Source organism: Salmo trutta, chromosome 1 (genome assembly GCF_901001165.1).
Source record: "Salmo trutta chromosome 1, fSalTru1.1, whole genome shotgun sequence".
NCBI lineage: Eukaryota > Metazoa > Chordata > Actinopteri > Salmoniformes > Salmonidae > Salmo > Salmo trutta.
The window spans coordinates 35,489,119-35,505,449 of record NC_042957.1 but is presented as its reverse complement, the minus strand read 5'-3'; the positions used below and the strand labels follow the sequence as shown (position 1 = coordinate 35,505,449).

Genomic DNA, 16,331 nt, shown 5'->3' with positions numbered 1-16,331 from the left:
GCAATTTAATAAAATGGGTAAATTTCACTGCCAATGTAAAACAAAGTAAGTGTTCTGAGTGTCTGGCATTTAATATATAGCCATTGTAACAGCTGAAGACTACCTACCTGAGGCATGATACAAGTTAATCACACATATATATATATATAGCCTTCCCTGTAGCTCAGTTGGTAGAGCATGGTGTTTGCAACGCCAGGGTTGTGGGTTCGATTCCCACGGGGGGCCAGCCCAGAATTTTTTTTAATGAAATGTAAGTCACTCTGGATAAGAGCGTCTGCTAAATGACTAAAATGTATATAAAATACTTGTAGGACGCTGTTGGGGCATTCTTTCATCCAAATCAAAGAATAAATAATATTCTGTATGTGAGCATAAAATACACAAAGAATTTCCTAAATATGGGATTTACAATGTAAACTCGATTAAATCCATAACAGGTCGGTGAGATCATGTCTGGCAGGAGTTCACAATGAAACAGAAAATTACCAGACAATATGGCAAATAAAGGTAGCTAATACAACAATACATTTTCAAACATCGGATGAGATATTGTACGATAGTGGCCAAAGCCAGAATCGGGCGATTATATTATATAAATGGCTTGTGTGAGGCTAGAAATATAGACATCTTGCTGATTGTCACACTTGTCGTATGAAAGCATACAAATGGTATCAAAAACACTTTCAGCAATTAAGAGTTGAGTAACAATTAGAGTTTTGTCAATCTTGCATATCAGACAACTCTGTAATGGTCAGATCTATCTCCATGCATAAGACACCATACAGGTCTGGTTTGACAAATTACCTAATAACATTCAGGATTTATAGTGTACTAATACCATGAAGAATGATAGAAGCCTACTGCCAAAAGGCCGTATTAACATGAGCAGCGCCATTGAGGGCTTCCACAATTTTTATGTAGTAAACTGGGTGGGACTTCCAACTTTATTGGCTGATCCCTTCTGGTGACCCTGTTGGAGAAAGAAAGCTGGTGACCCTGGAAGAAAATGGACTCCCTAAAAACGGAGATAGCCTCAATGGCTATAATGGCACAGATACAAAAATGAGTCCTCCATCGATCTCTATGAGTAATACTGGTTCAGGCTACAGTTCACAGAATTGAAAAGTAAACATTTTGCTGGTTTTGTTATTAGTTACAGCCAACCAGGCTCGCCCAACAAATGAAATACTTAGTAACAGTTTTGTAGACTTTTCCATTATAAATTCATTCCCCCCCCCCCCCCAGGTTACATGTTGTCATGGTTACGAAGAGCAAAGCGGTAAACTAGTGTTATATTGCTGTGCCACAAAGTACATTAACTAGCATCGGGCCAATGATTTTACAGACATAGCCACAGTACTGCTGGTGTTGTATGCATAAGGGTGTTAAGCATATATTTGCTGACCTATTTTCAAACCTGATATCAAACTGAGCCGAAAGTGTCACTGTCAACCAACTACATACATGGAGGCATGGTGTGCAAGCGAGCAGCCCAGGACATCTTAAAACAATACATCATCTGAAACCAGAACATCATCAATATGACCTGGTCGCCGCAGGTCCTTCTAATTAGCCAGGCACTGCAATTTACCAAGACAATTCTAGACTTGATCGTTTCATCTATGAAAGACTGACTATGTTGATTTCTAATTTCCGTTATGAAGAATTTGGCTTTTGAATGCTCAATAGGTTTCATTTTAGCCCAGTGGATCCTATTTTCTACTGAAGCTGCTCTCAAACTTCATATAATACATTATATAACTCAGCCCACATATAGTATCAGACAAGTCCGGCTTGTTTTACTCTGTGGTCTGCCATTCAGTGGTGATTGGGTGAGCATCCTCTGCCACGCTCTGTCCTCTCCTCTCCAGTCTCTTTCTCTCCCTTTTTCTTTCTCAGTCTCCTCTGTGTTAAAGAGCCCTCTTTATCTCTCCCTCTCTCTCTCTCTCTCTCTCTTCCCCTTCCTTTCTCAGCACTCTGTCTCCTTGCTGTTGATGCGGATGTGGGCCTGTCTCTGGAGTCTGAAGGACAGGGCCTTGTCACTGCGTCGGGCCAGGGGCCCACGCTCTGTCAGATCCTCAAAGGAGTGTGGAGCCGAACTCCCCATGGGAAAGTCGCCCTCCAGAGCCTCTTCATCCAAGTGGGAGTCAAAGCTGGGGTCCTCCTGGATGGTGGCCATGCGTGGGCTCTCCAGGGGGGGCAGGGGACTCTGGCTAGGGCTGGGAGTGGAGGTTGGGACTTGGGCCCCAGCGGTTCGAGCTGGAGTTGGGGCTTGGATGGGGGGAGTGCTGGTCTGCTGGGGGCCAGAGGCCTGCATGCGCAGGGCTGAGATGGCAGGGGGTTTGAAGATCCGCACGGAGGCTGACTCTAGACTGCTCATAAACTCTGCATTCTGGAGACACACAAGCAGAGTCAAAGCCAAGGGTCAGAATACCAGGATGACTACAGTGTATAATTTGTATATACAGTACCAGTCAAAAGTTTGGACACACCTACTCATTAAAGGGTTTTACTTTATTTTTACTATTTTCTACATTGTAGAATAATAGTGAAGCCATCAAAACTATGAAATAACACATATGGAATCATGTAATAACCAAAAAAAGTGTTTTATATTTGAGATTCTTCAAAGTAGACACCCTTGGCTTTAACAGCGTTGCACACTCTTGGCATTCTCTCAACCAGTTCATGAGATAGTCACCTGGAATGCATTTCAATTAACAGGTGTGCCTTGTTAAAAGTTAATGTGTGGAATTTCTTTCCTTCTTAATGCGTTTGAGCCAATCAGTTGTGTTGTGACAAGGTAGGGGTGGTATACAGAACATAGCCCTATTTGGTAAAAGACCACGTCCATATTATGGCAGGAACAGCTCAAATAAGGAAAGAGAAACGACAGTCCATCATTACTTTAAGACATGAAGGTCAGTTAATACAGAACATTTCAAGAACTGAAAGTTTCTTCAAGTGCAGTCGCAAAAACCACCAAGCGCTATGATGAAACTGGCTCTCATGAGGACCGCCACAGGAAAGGAAGACCCAGAGTTACCTCTGCTTCAGAGGATACGTTTATCAGAGTTACCAGCCTCAGAAATTGCAGCCCAAATAAATGCTTCACAGAGTTCAAGTAACAGACACATCAACATAAACTTTTCATGGGAGACTGTGTGAATCAGGCCTTCATGGTTGAATTTCTGCAACAACAAAAAAACACTACTAAAGGACACCAATAACAAGAGACTTGCTTGGGGCAAGAAACACAAGCAATGGACATTAGACCATTGGAAATCTGTCCTTAGGTCTGATGTGTCCAAATTAGCGATTTTTGGTTCCAACTGCCGTGTCTTTGTGAGACGCAGACTAGGTGAACGGATTATCTCTGCATGTGTGGTTCCCACCGCAAAGCATGGAGGAGGAGGAGGTGTGATGGTGCTTTGCTGGTGACATTGTCGGTGATTTATTTAGAATTCAAGGCACACTTAACCAGCATGGCTACCACAGCATTCTGCACCTATATGCCATTCCATCTGGTTTGCACTTAGTGGGACTATAATTTGCTTTTCAACAGGACAATGACCCAACACATCTCCAGGCTGTGTAAGGGCTAATTGACCAAGAAGGAGATTGATGAAGTGCTGCATCAGATGACCTGGCCTTCACAATCACCTGACCTCAACCTAATTGAGACGGTTTGGGATGAGATGGAATGCAGAGTGAAGGAAAAGCAGCCAACAACTCCTTTAAGACTGTTGGAAAAGCATTCCAGGTGAAGCTGGTTGAGAGAATGCCAAGAGTGTGCAAAGCTGTCATCAAGGCAAAGGGAAGTTAGTTTGAAGAATCAAACATATAAAATATATTTGTATAACACTTTTTTGGTTACTACATGATTCCATATGTGTTATTTCATAGTTTTGATGTCTTCACTATTATTCTACAATGTAGAAAATAGTAAAAATAAAGAAAAACCCTTGAATGAGTAGGTGTTCTAAAACTTTTGACTTGTACTGTGTGTGTGTGTGTGTGTGTGTGTGTGTGTGTGTGTGTGTGTGTGTGTGTGTGTGTGTGTGTGTGTGTGTGTGTGTGTGTGTGTGTGTGTGTGTGTGTGTGTGTGTGTGTGTGTGTGTGAGACATATATATGACAATACTTACACTCGGAAAAAGCAGAGACTTGGTGGTCTGTTCATACTGCTGATCCAGTTTTTTATCCTGTAAGTGGGAAAAATATGTTCGATGTGATAATAACATGTGACAGGTACTATATAACATGTTACATGTACTATATAATAACATGTGACAGGTACTATATAATAAAATGATAATAACATGTGACAGGTACTATATAACATGTACTATATAATAACATGTGACAGGTACTATATAACATGTTACATGTACTATATAATAACATGTGACAGGTACTATATAATAAAATGATAATAACATGTGACAGGTACTATATAATAAAATGATAATAACATGTTACATGTACTATATAATAACATGTGACAGGTACAATATAATAACATGTGACAGGTACTATATAATAAAATGATAATAACATGTGACAGGTACTATATAATAAAATGATAATAACATGTTACATGTACTATATAATAACATGTGACAGGTACTATATAATAAAATGATAATAACATGTGACAGGTACTATATAATAACAACAACATGTACAGTATTAGGTGATCGATGACAACACTCAGAATTTCTCAGTACGGGCATCTAATGTATTTATGTGTTAAGAAAAAAAAAACACTACAGTTCCCATAATGCAACAAGCACAACGTGGATGTGGATCTAATGCCTTGCTTGGCTACACACCAATGTATTTTGCTAGCTCAAGAATCTTGTAATCACAAGTAGCTAAACCTATGTCCCAGTTTATCATTCATCAAGGAACAACCATAACGCCTACCACACAGTGAACCAGGATGCTGAGGGGGACCCAGAAGACCAACGAGAAGACCACCACAGAGCCCACGATGTTGTCCGCCAAAAACTTCCGAAACGTGTTGATGTCCAGCTTGTCAATGAAATCCCACAGCCTCTCAATGACATCCTGAACTTGCTTCATACATTTCCCCTGAATAAGACAAAAATATCACACGCTAGTTACAAAACCATAGAAATAGAACTACTAGACAATAGAAAGAAGGCCCTCAGACCACAGCAATCCAGAAAGGAAAACTGTACAGCCATGCAAGACTTGTTGCTAGACTGAAATAGCTGTAAGTAGCAATAGAAGTATTGTTGTCCGTTAATTTACTCCAATTAGGGCAGGGATGGTAGGGTGGGGGGGGGAAGTATAGAGATTTGTTTTAAATAATTAATAAGGGGATTAGAAATTATGCAAACAATTCAATTGATAAAGATGATCTACCCCCCACCACCTAAAAAATACATTTTAAGAAAACTTTTCTTGTTGTTGTACACAGAAGGTTAAGAAGCATCCAGCTACCATCAACAATCTTTCCTTTTTCTTTTCTTCTGGGATACACTCAAAATGCCTGTTCTAGTGATTCCATTTATATGTGCAAAACCAACCAAGTGAAAAGGGATGTAATATCGATATATAATACACTAGAGCAGGTATTCCCAAACTGAGGTACGGGGAATGCGCAATGCCGTCGGGGGTACGCCAAATAAAAATGTGATTCACATTAAAAATATATATTTAAAATAGATTAAAAAAACAATTCAAACAGTCCATTTATTATTATATTATATTATTATTTGTGCCCTGGTCCTATAAGAGCTCTTTGTCACTTTGTCACCCACGAGCCGGGTTGTGACAAAAACTCACACTCATTCTTATGTTTAATAAATGTATCGTATAGTGTGTGTGGCAGGCTTACAATGATGGCAAAAAACAACATTTGAGAGTGCGCTGACCCTGGTGCTAGAGGGGGTCCGCAGCTGGAGGTTGAATGTCTGAAGGGGTACGGGACTATAAAACGTTTGGGAACCACTGCACTAGAGGGTCAGGGTCAGAGGTCAGGTGTCACTTACTGCTCCGTCACAGAAGCCCACGGTGCAGGGTTTTCCCTTGCGGAGGTAGATGAAGTCCCCTCCGTCGTCCTGGAATGGGGCGCACACTCCACTGGTGCTTCGACAGCACACTTTACATGACGAGTTGGTTTCTAGAGAGGAGAGGAAGAAGAACACACTGTGGTATCTTTTAAAGGGGAATTTTACTAGAATATTTTATGTATTCATATTATAAGTAAACGGCATCTTTAATAAAGCAGAACACTTAGCGTATACAGGTTCTATGTGGCTCAGTTGGTAGAGCATGGCGCTTGTAATGTCAGGATGCAACCCATACGGAGGCAACCCATACGAAATTCAATGCAAAAACAACTGCTTAGTGGCATATGATATTATATTATGTCTTGAGGTTGGATTAGTCCACTACAGCCTTTAAAGGAGGGGTGGTGATGGTGAGGGGAGCGTACCATTGCAGGCGCAGGACTGCAGGTTCTTGACGGCCTCACAGAAAGGGATACACACACCGTCCAGACACTCGCCGTTGTCCAAACACACAGTCTTGTCAGGGGCGTTCTCAGGAGACGGACACTCACTACTGTTGCCTGGGAACAAAAATATGACATTGTCATTGTTCATAAAAGGACATAGAAATAACAAAGAACTAAGACATATTTCATTGTTTCACTCTCATGTTTTATTAAGGCTTGTAGACATGAGGATGGTGTAGTGGTGGGGCTCCCTTTCTGGGGGGGTATCAGGTGATATCAACCTACCTGTGCAGTAGGACTTGCCCTTACAGGTGGCACTGATGGGCTCCTGGCAGACCTTGCCCTCCCTCTCATACTGGCACTGCTTACAGCATGCACTGTTTCTGTCACTACACCGAGAGAGAGAGAGAGAGAGAGAGGTTCTTGGAACAGTGGTAGGATTCTGACAACATTTGGTGGTCGGTTATGATATGTTGTAAGAATGTTGTATGAATGTTATAAAGAATGAATCTTCTCTGTGATATCACAGAGAGAGAGAGAGAGAGAGAGAGAGAGAGAGAGAGAGAGAGAGAGATCGGTCATGGTAATACAGGGTGAAATCACAGAGAGAAGATTCATTCTTTATAACATTCATACAACATTCTTACAACATATCACAAACTACCACCAAATGTTGTCAGAATCCTACCACTGTTCCTAGAGCCTAAGTGGGCGTGGTGTGCAGCTATCCGGGGGTTGGTGGTTCCAGAGAGGGCTCACCTGCACTTGGCTGTGGGGCGGAGCTTGCAGTCGGAGGTACAGCAGCGGTCGTCGTTGATGTGCAGCAGTCCCGGGTCACACTCCTCACCCTGTTCCACCCTGCTGTTCCCGCACACGTTGCTGTTCCTCTCCCTGAAGCACACTGGAGCCTTGTTCCTCAGACGCTTCACAATGGAGATCTTACTGCAGTTGGAGAAAAGCTGGGTATACAAAACAAGGTCATGAGCCGTGTCCAAAACTGGCACCCTATTTCCTCCATTGCGCACTACTTCTGACCAGAGCCCTATGGCCTAGGGTTCTGTTTCGGACACATCCAAAATCATTCTTGGTATAATGAAGACTTAAGGTTTGCTTACGATTGATGTTTGGTTTGTCGAGTGGGGAAAAAGGAGGGTATTTGAACCTTGTTGTTGACGTGGTCTCCGCTCACAGCGATGGGGTACATGACGTATTTGCCCCCCTGGTCTTCCCTGGGAGCACAGTAGGGGATGTTATCAGGGTCGTGCTCTGCCCCAAAGTTATGGCCCAGCTCGTGAGTCGTCACCAGGTCTGCCTCCTGAGGGCAAACCATAAGAAAAGGTCATATTAGTGAAATATGATGGCGCCTATTCCAGCCAGAATAATAGGTATTGCCTTTGTGTACATTTGGATGTTCCAAATTCTAAGCCTCTTTTTTAAAAGTTGCAGGGGCGGTCTCCGAGACACAGATTAAGCCTAGTCCTGGACTAAAAAGCATGCCCAATGGAGAATAGTTTTTTTTGTCCAGGTCTCAGTTTATTCTGTGTCTGAGACACCAGCCCAAAGAGTCTCATAAACCCACCTTGGTCAGAATAGTTTTCCCATAGTTCTTAGTGCTGGTGAGCCCAGTGTTGAGATAAATAGCTCTCGTCTCAGGCGAAGACGGGGGGCACTCTGATGACAGAGAAGGCAAACATTTTCCAATATCAGTTTACCAATGTCAGAGTTGTGGTCAAGGTTAATGTGTTGACTGTTGTTGACGGGAGGTTTCCTATCTGTCCCAAAATGGAACCTTATTCCCTATATAGTGCACTACTTTGGACCTGCGCCATATGGGCCTGGGAGAATAGGGTGCCATTTAGGACAAGGGACTTGCTCAAAAGTAGTACACTACATAGGGAACAGGGTGCTATTTGGGACGCAACCTTACTCTCTGAGCAGAGGCCCCCAGGGATGCCCTGTCTGGAGGGGGCCACGTAGGCCAGGCCCAGGGTCCCCTCGTCAAAGTCCTGGTAGGTGAACAGGTGAGCCAGACACACCTTGGACGCGTTGTCTGCTATGTCCACACTGAATTGCTGCGATGAGTACAAAGATATTATGGCCTATTATCATACAGTATATGACTACTATGATGTCATTACTCAGATGATTAAACATGCTGCTCACCTCCAAAAGCTTCTTCACGTCCCAGACATCCTTACCCTCTACGGGACTTCCCCTCATGTTGAAGTGGGCCTCCCCTGGAGGTACGCGGGTGGGGAGCTTCTCAATGATGATCTACATTGAGGATTAGAGGTTGAGAATGATGGGAAGGAAGAATGTATCATCAATCCCACCTCATCTGTTCCGGCAGCATGGCAACGGGGTAGTGCTGTAGTCCACTGAGTACATATTGTCCAGGAGCGTCATGAGATAGAATCCCACATAGAAACTGTCTAAATAAACAGAAAATACAGGAGGTCGAGGCTCCATTCTCCTTAAGAAATAAAAAGGGCGGGGGGTGGGAGAGACAATCTGAGAGGTGCTAGTGGAACATATCATGGGTGATTCTCAGCCTGTCTCAGCTAACTCACCTGTTGGATCTGAACCCCGTATCCTTTATACTCGTCGTCCCACGACGTCGACCTGTAGATGTCATCCACGCGGTCAATCAGCTCGATCTGACCGACCAATCACAGCAGGGAGAAAGGTTTGTTTTTCACATACAACCATCAAGCCAAAGACCACCCCACACAACATACTTTGCATCCCAAATGGCATCCTATTTCCTTTATAGTGCACTCCTTTTGACCAGAGCTAAATGGGTTAAATGCGGAAGACACATTTCAGTTGAATGCATTCAGTTGTACAGCTGACGAGGTATCCCCCTTTCCCTATAGGTCCTGGTCAAAAGAAGGGGCACTACATAGGGAGTAGTGCACTACTTTTGACAAGAGTGCCATTTGGGACACACATACATCTTACTGAACAGCGCCCCCACCAGGTAGTTGAGGGTAGTGCTCTCCTCGCCGCGGCCCATCTCTTGGAAGAAGCGATGGTCAGCCACCAAGAGTAAAGGACAGGTGTTCTTCCTGTGGTCATGGACCTGTCTCTTCTCTCTGACCAGGGGCTCTGTGGATGAGTGGAGAGGAGATCATGTTTCATTGCCAGTCAGTGCCATAGAGACGTTGTCAAGCTGAACTACACAGCACTTTTATTTTCTACACTACACTAAACAGAGCATTGGGCAGATTCAAGCTGTAAAATTTCACAAATATTGCAATTAGATGCCAATGCCATACAATTAACAACAGCAACTGAGATCACGGAGTGCTTCTCATAAAGAGTGATTTGGTTCTCACACCATAACGGCAGGAAACATGGCTATGTAGTCATCATCATGGGTCTGCCATTACAGCTACCTTAAAATATATGTTTTATTTTATTTAACTAGGCAAGTCATTTAAGCTAGCGTGAATAACGGATTAACGCAATGAGGATATGATTATTAATTTAACAGACACTGACAATGTGACCAGGGCTTTTGGATAGCCTGATATGTGAATATGTTTAGTTTGACTGTAATTCAATCATATTAAAATAGCATGCATTGGGTTGCATTAGATGGAGTCAGTACATGTGGTTTGGACTTATGAGAGACAGGATTTTACTGTGATAATTATTTGGGAAAGCTCCACCCCACATTCTTCTCTCGCAGTCAACTATGGGTTCAATCCTACTCAACCTTCACCCCCTACTACCCCCCCAGTCTCACCCTCTCCCTCGTGCTCCCCTACTCACCCTCTCCGTCTTCACCCTACTTCCCTCTCTCCCACTTACCTTCCTCCTCATCCTCCAGTCTAGCTGATCTCATACTCTCAGGCAGCAGGTCATTGGAGTCAGCCTTCACGTAGCCACAGACCTTGGGCGAGGCCAGTCGGCTGATGTTCCTTATGTCCTCGGGACGGTATACCAGCAAACGGCCATCGGGGGGCGCCGACGTAAACCTCCACAGGGGCTGAGGGAGGAAAGGGAGTCCAAAAAAATTGATTTGGGGTATTTTGACACTTTATTGAGACAGTATTGGAATCAGAAGAGGATTCAGGCAGGTGAGAGAAACATTGGGAAGGGTGGGCACAGGGATTGAGCCCTGGTCTCCGGTGGGGAGATTTGTATATGTGACATATGCCAGGAGTGTAACCACGGCTCTGCCCAGAAAGGAAGATTTTATATGATTATAAACTCAGGTGGATTATATACAGAATATTCCTCACACACACTGAGACGTTTCAGAGTAGATTGTTATATTGTTGTAATATCACAATCTGCTGTTGAAATAGTGTGATACCATACCTCAATGTTGTACTCCGCTTCGTCAGTGAGGATGTGTGCCGAGAAGTCATTGTCATCAATATGCGCCTGCACTCTAGAGTTCTCCTCCCCTTCGAATGGACAACACTCAGTAAACAACTAGGACCGCCACAAAACATAAACATGGGACAAAGCCAAATTCCTAAGGCACTACGAGACGTTAAAGTGATAGTTTACTCCAAAATCAGATGTTAGCCAAATGTTTTCAGACCTCAAAAGTGGTCCAAGGTTGATGAGTCCAGATGACACTGGTAGGCAATCTTTTATAATCAATTTAGCACTTCAAAGCCCCTTAATGGACCTCAATCTGGTGGCTTCTGAGCCCAACCATCTGGTGTCTGTCTTACCTATGACGTGGCCGGTGAAGAAGTTCTGTCTGTTGACCTCGTAACTGTCCTCCTGTCCATCCTCACCCACGAACACGGCACTGAAGTCCTCTGTGAACAGCTCCGTGTTGGTCCTCAGATACAGCTTGAAATGCCTAGCACACACAAACAGAGTAAGAAACAGGGCGAAAGGAAATCACAAAGATCATTAAAAAGATCAGTGACTAGTGCAACTGAGGCATTGACATTTGATTTCCATCCCAATGGAACCCTAGTCCCTATATAGTGCACTACTTTTGACCAGAGCCCATAGGGACACAGCTGGAGTTCCTACCTCTGTAAGGCAGTGAAGCTGAGATGTCGTTCCACGTGGGTCTGTGTCTGGAGGTCCCGTCGCCGGACCGAGTGAGTCTGGAGACTGGCGAGGGGCAGCACCTCAAAGTCTGAAAGCATGGAACTGAGGAAGTCTGAAATAAAGGAAGAGGATAACAGAACAGATAAGTACAGAACACATTTTCCTGACTAAATCCCACCAACACAAGAACGTTCATATACCAACCTATTCAACCTAAAACTATTCAGTTTTATTCGATTCTGTCAGAACAGTTCTCTCATAACTCTCAGTGTCAGTTTTCTCATAACACATCAATGCCAGGGGGGTTAACCCAGGAGTTATACTATTATTGCTGCCATAATTGCTATATTGGCGTGTACAAGTGGTTGAATATAGTCTCCCATGCAAAGTCTGAAATACTTTTTCCTTCAGATGTTATTTCCATATGGAAAATACTATTATGATGTATTCTTTGGCAACTGTTATGTGTGTGGGATGTTTGGTTTGTGACCATCCCATCTCGAGTAGCATAAACTCATGACATCTGTTTAACTCAAAATCAAGTTAGCCTAGGCTCTCTCCACTCACCATATTCAGGATCTACAACCTCCGCAGGCGGTTTTGTTGCACCATTCGTTAAAAATAGAGAAACTATAAATAAAAAGACTATCTGCATATCGGTATTTATGGGTAGAACGTGTAAAAAAAAGAAAAATCCATACACTGGTCAAAAAACTGTTTCCACAGTATTTGTTGTATCGGGATAATCTCTCCAAAAGCCTACTAATTGAGGTGTTTCCGAATACCGAAGGCAGGCAACAATGTAACAAAATTGATAGCAACAATGTAACAAAATTGGTACGGTGACCGTGTAGCAAAACATTCAGTTGTTCTGCAACTATAACCGATTGTTAAAAGTCGGACTTCTAGTTTCGGCAAAAAAAATATTTGTTCTTGAAAACCAGCTCCCGCATACCCGGAAGTGTTGTGACAGGAAAAAAAATCACATTACAGTGGTTCACTTTACATTAACATGACGCGTAGCCTACACAATATTTTCACCGCAATCTATCCCCTGTTGTAGACTAATTTTACCCCCCAAAAATTGAAATTGTTCTTCTGTAGATCCGTGTTCGGAGGATCTTGCAGAACATTTTTGCTTCAGTCACTGCAGCTCTTACATAAGGATAATAAAGCTTTAGCAGCAGCAGAGGGATTGCAAACCGAGCGACATCTGGGCTGATCTATTTTTAATGCTTAGACATCCCATTTTAACGTCTAACATTTGCGTTTAAAATCCCAACCATATGCCTAGGCCTGGGTAGTAGTGTGTGTATAGACCTATTCTGTCAACGTGAAATTACTGTCATTTTTACTTTCAAATAAGATTTTTTGGGAGGCAGTTCACTGACAACGCTGAAACAACCATGAAATAACCTATTTTATACAGTAACACGCCTATTACATTTACCTTACATATTATATTCTTGCACAAATATACATTATGTAATAAGCATTGAATCAAATTAAGTAGGCCTACTAGATGATGTACAGGTAACTGCCAAAATAAAGGAAACACTTTATTAAATGAAGGATGCAAATTAAATGAAGGTAAATGAAGGATACAAATTATATTGAAAGCAGGTATTCCACACAGGTGTTGTTCCTGAATTAATTAAGTAATTAATGTCCCATCATGCTTAGGGTCATGTATAAAAATGCCTTGTTGCCCATTGATTTGGCTACTGTGGCTAGAAGAAGACATCTCAGTGACTTTGAAAGAGGGGTCTGAAGCAAGCAAGCAAGCAAGCGTGTGTGTGTGTGTGTGTGTGTGTGTGTGTGTGTGTGTGTGTGTGTGTGTGTGTGTGTGTGTGTGTGTCTCACGAGGAGTGTACTCATTACATCTTGCAATGGAAACCATTTAAGAAGCAAACAGAACAGGGAAGAGTCCTTTCAGAAACTCTCTTTCAATAGAAACTCTCATTTTCGTTAAACGTTTTCAGTTTGGAGTAATCTGTTTCTGGTGCAACAGAATGCAAAACGTTTTGCAACAGGATTGGCATAATGAATACATCCCTGATCTCAACCCAACTGAAGACTTAAGGGAGCTTCTAGAGTTGTATTGCATCCCTTTTGCACATATAAATGGAATCACTAGAACAGAAATTTTGAGTGTTTCCCAGAAGAAAAGAAAAAAGAAAGAAAGATTGTTGATGGTAAGTGGATGCTTCTTAATCTTCTATGTACAACAAGAATAGTTGCAGCCCTCCAATAGAGTTCCAGTCATCTATGCGCATTGAAGCAGTTCTGGCGGCTCGTGGTGCCCCAACACCCTATTAAGACGCTATGTGTTTCCTTTATTTTGGCAGTTACCTGTACATTAAAGTGGTGAGCTCTATTCTTGAAGTGATGTGAGATGGGCTTAAAAGCCTGCTATTTTCATTCTCCAGTCTCAGTCTGTCTTGAGAAGTCTATTAATATTATGTCTGGGCTTTATGAGACCGGTGGACGACAGTGGTAGCTAACAGTAGTTGGTCTGAGATTCGATATTCGCCAGACATTCGGAACTTCAATAGTTTGCGAACAATTTGAGCTATATACCTCAGGTTATTTATGAAGAGAAAAAAGTGTACAACATTGCACAGGTTTCATTATTTTCATAATCACACGGAAACGGTGGAGACAGCCTGTAACACTGTCAATGTAATTAGTTAGGGACCGTCAACAAAGTGCATGATCACTATTTACACATTTCAATACCTCGTCAACCAATAACATACCAACCTCATTTCAACTGTTGATTATTCCTTACAAAGAGAGGCATGATGCACATGCTTTTGGGTTTCTCATAAAATCATTCCCAGTTATAAATACACTGCCATTCAAAAGTTTGGGGTCACTTGGAAATGTCCTTGTTTTTGAAAGAAAAGCACTTTTTTTGACAATTAAAATAACATCAAATGTATCGGAAATACAGTGTAGACATTGTTAATGTTGTAAATGACTATTGTAGCTGGAAACAGCTGATTTTTAATGGAATATCTACATAGGCGTACAGAGGCCCATTATCAGCAACCATCACTCCTGTGTTCCAATGGCACGTTGTGTTAGCTAATCTAAGTTCGCTTATCCAAGAAGGCCAGCATACCCGAGTTGCCTCTTCACTGCTGACGTTGAGACTGGTGTTTTGCACGTACTATTTAATGAAGCTGCCAGTTGAGGACTTGTGAGGCGTCTGTTTCTCACATTAGACACTAATGTACTTGTCCTCTTGCTCAATTGTGCACCGGGGCCTCGCACTCCTCTTTCTATTCTGGTTAGAGACAGTTTGCACTGTTCTGTGAAGAGAGTAGTACACAGCGCTGTACGAGATCTTCAGTTTCTTGGCAATTTCTTGCATGGAATAGCCTTCATTTCTCAGAACAAGAATAGACTGATGAGTTTCAGAAGAAAGTGCTTTGTTCTAGCCATTTTGAGCCTGTTATCGAACCCACAAATGCTGATGCTCCAGATACTCAACTAGTCTAAAGGCCAGTTTTATTGCTTCTTTAATAAGAACAACAGTTTTCAGCTGTGCTAACGTAATTGCAAAAGGGTTTTCTAATGATCCATTAGCCTTTTAAAATGATAAACCTGGATTAGCTAACACAACGTGCCATTTGAACACAGGAGTGATGGTTGCTGATAATGGGCCTCTGTACGCCTATGTAAATATTGGCTAAAAAAAATCAGTTGTTTCCAGCTACATGTCACGTACGTTGGAATGATCGGACCAAGGCGCAGCGTGAGTAGCATTCCACATCTTTATTAATAAAGTGAAACTTAGCAAAATACAAAACAAACAAACAAAGAATGAATGAATAAATAAATAAACGAACCGTGACTACAGAGATGCTACGTGCACTAACTCAAAACAATATCCCATAAACACAGATGGGGAAAACAGCTACTTAAATATGATCCCCCAATTAGAGACAACGATTACCAGCTGCCTCTAATTGGGAATCATACAAATCACCAACATAGAAAATCAAACCTAGAACCCCACATAGAAATAAATAAACTAGATCAACCCCCCAGTCACGCCCTGACCTACTCTACCATAGAAAGTAAGAGCTCTCTATGGTCAGGACGCAACACTACAATAGTCATTTACAACATTAACAATGTCTACACTGTATTTCTGATAAATTTGATGTTATTTTAATGGACAAAAAAATAGCTTTTCTTTAAAAACAAGGACATTTCTAAGTGACCCCAAACTTTTGAACGGTAGTGTATGTATTTATTTATATGTATACAGTACCAGTCGAAAGTTTGGACACACCTACTCATTCCAGGGCTTTTCTTTATTTTTAATATTTTCTACTTTGTAGAATAATAGTGAAGACATCAAAACTATGAAATAACACATGTGCAATCATGTAGTAGCCAAGTGTTAAACAAATCAAAATATATTTTATAATTGAGACTCTTCAAAGTAGCCACCCTTTGCCTTGATGACAGCTTTGCACACTCTTGGCATTCTCTCAACCAGCTTCATGAGGTAGTCACCTGGAATACATTTCAATTAAGAGTTCATTTGTGGAATGTATTACATTCTTAATGCATTTGAGCCAATCAGTTGTGTTGTGACATAGTAGGGGTGGTATACAGAACATAGCCCTATTTGGTAAAAGACAAAGTCCATATTATGGCAAGAACAGCTAAAATTAGTAAAGAGAAACAACATTCCATCATTACTTTAAGACTTGAAGGTTAGTTAATCCGGAACATTTTAAGAACTTTGAAAGTTTCTTCAAATGCAGTCGCAAAAACCATCAAGTGTTATAATGA

The 16,331-nt window shown here is 42.0% G+C and overlaps 1 protein-coding gene across 1 annotated transcript; it reads right to left on the bottom strand.

The window, feature by feature from the left end:
- Positions 1 to 55: 55 nt before the first annotated feature.
- On the bottom strand, positions 56 to 12,701 carry adam17b (ADAM metallopeptidase domain 17b). The gene is made up of 18 exons (XM_029754924.1): positions 12,084 to 12,701; positions 11,496 to 11,628; positions 11,183 to 11,316; positions 10,818 to 10,906; positions 10,305 to 10,482; positions 9,466 to 9,596; positions 9,059 to 9,145; positions 8,652 to 8,762; positions 8,416 to 8,560; positions 8,068 to 8,159; positions 7,651 to 7,803; positions 7,248 to 7,447; positions 6,774 to 6,877; positions 6,468 to 6,602; positions 6,022 to 6,152; positions 4,928 to 5,095; positions 4,147 to 4,203; positions 56 to 2,392 (listed from the first exon to the last, which is right to left on the bottom strand). The coding sequence occupies exons 1-18, from the start codon at positions 12,169 to 12,171 to the stop codon at positions 1,970 to 1,972; spliced, it is 2,559 nt and encodes an 852-aa protein (XP_029610784.1). The 5' UTR covers positions 12,172 to 12,701; the 3' UTR covers positions 56 to 1,969.
- Positions 12,702 to 16,331: the final 3,630 nt, after the last annotated feature.

Excerpts from the sequence above, each read along its gene's own strand:
- adam17b (XM_029754924.1), bottom strand. The coding sequence starts at position 12,171 with ATGCAGATAGTCTTTTTATTTATAGTTTCTCTATTTTTAACGAATGGT. Across the intron at positions 8,763-9,058 it reads ACGGGGTTCAGATCCAACAG|ATCATCATTGAGAAGCTCCC; the intron begins GTGAGTTAGCTG and ends TCCTCAATGTAG. Across the intron at positions 6,603-6,773 it reads GGGCAAGTCCTACTGCACAG|GCAACAGTAGTGAGTGTCCG; the intron begins GTAGGTTGATAT and ends TTTTGTTCCCAG.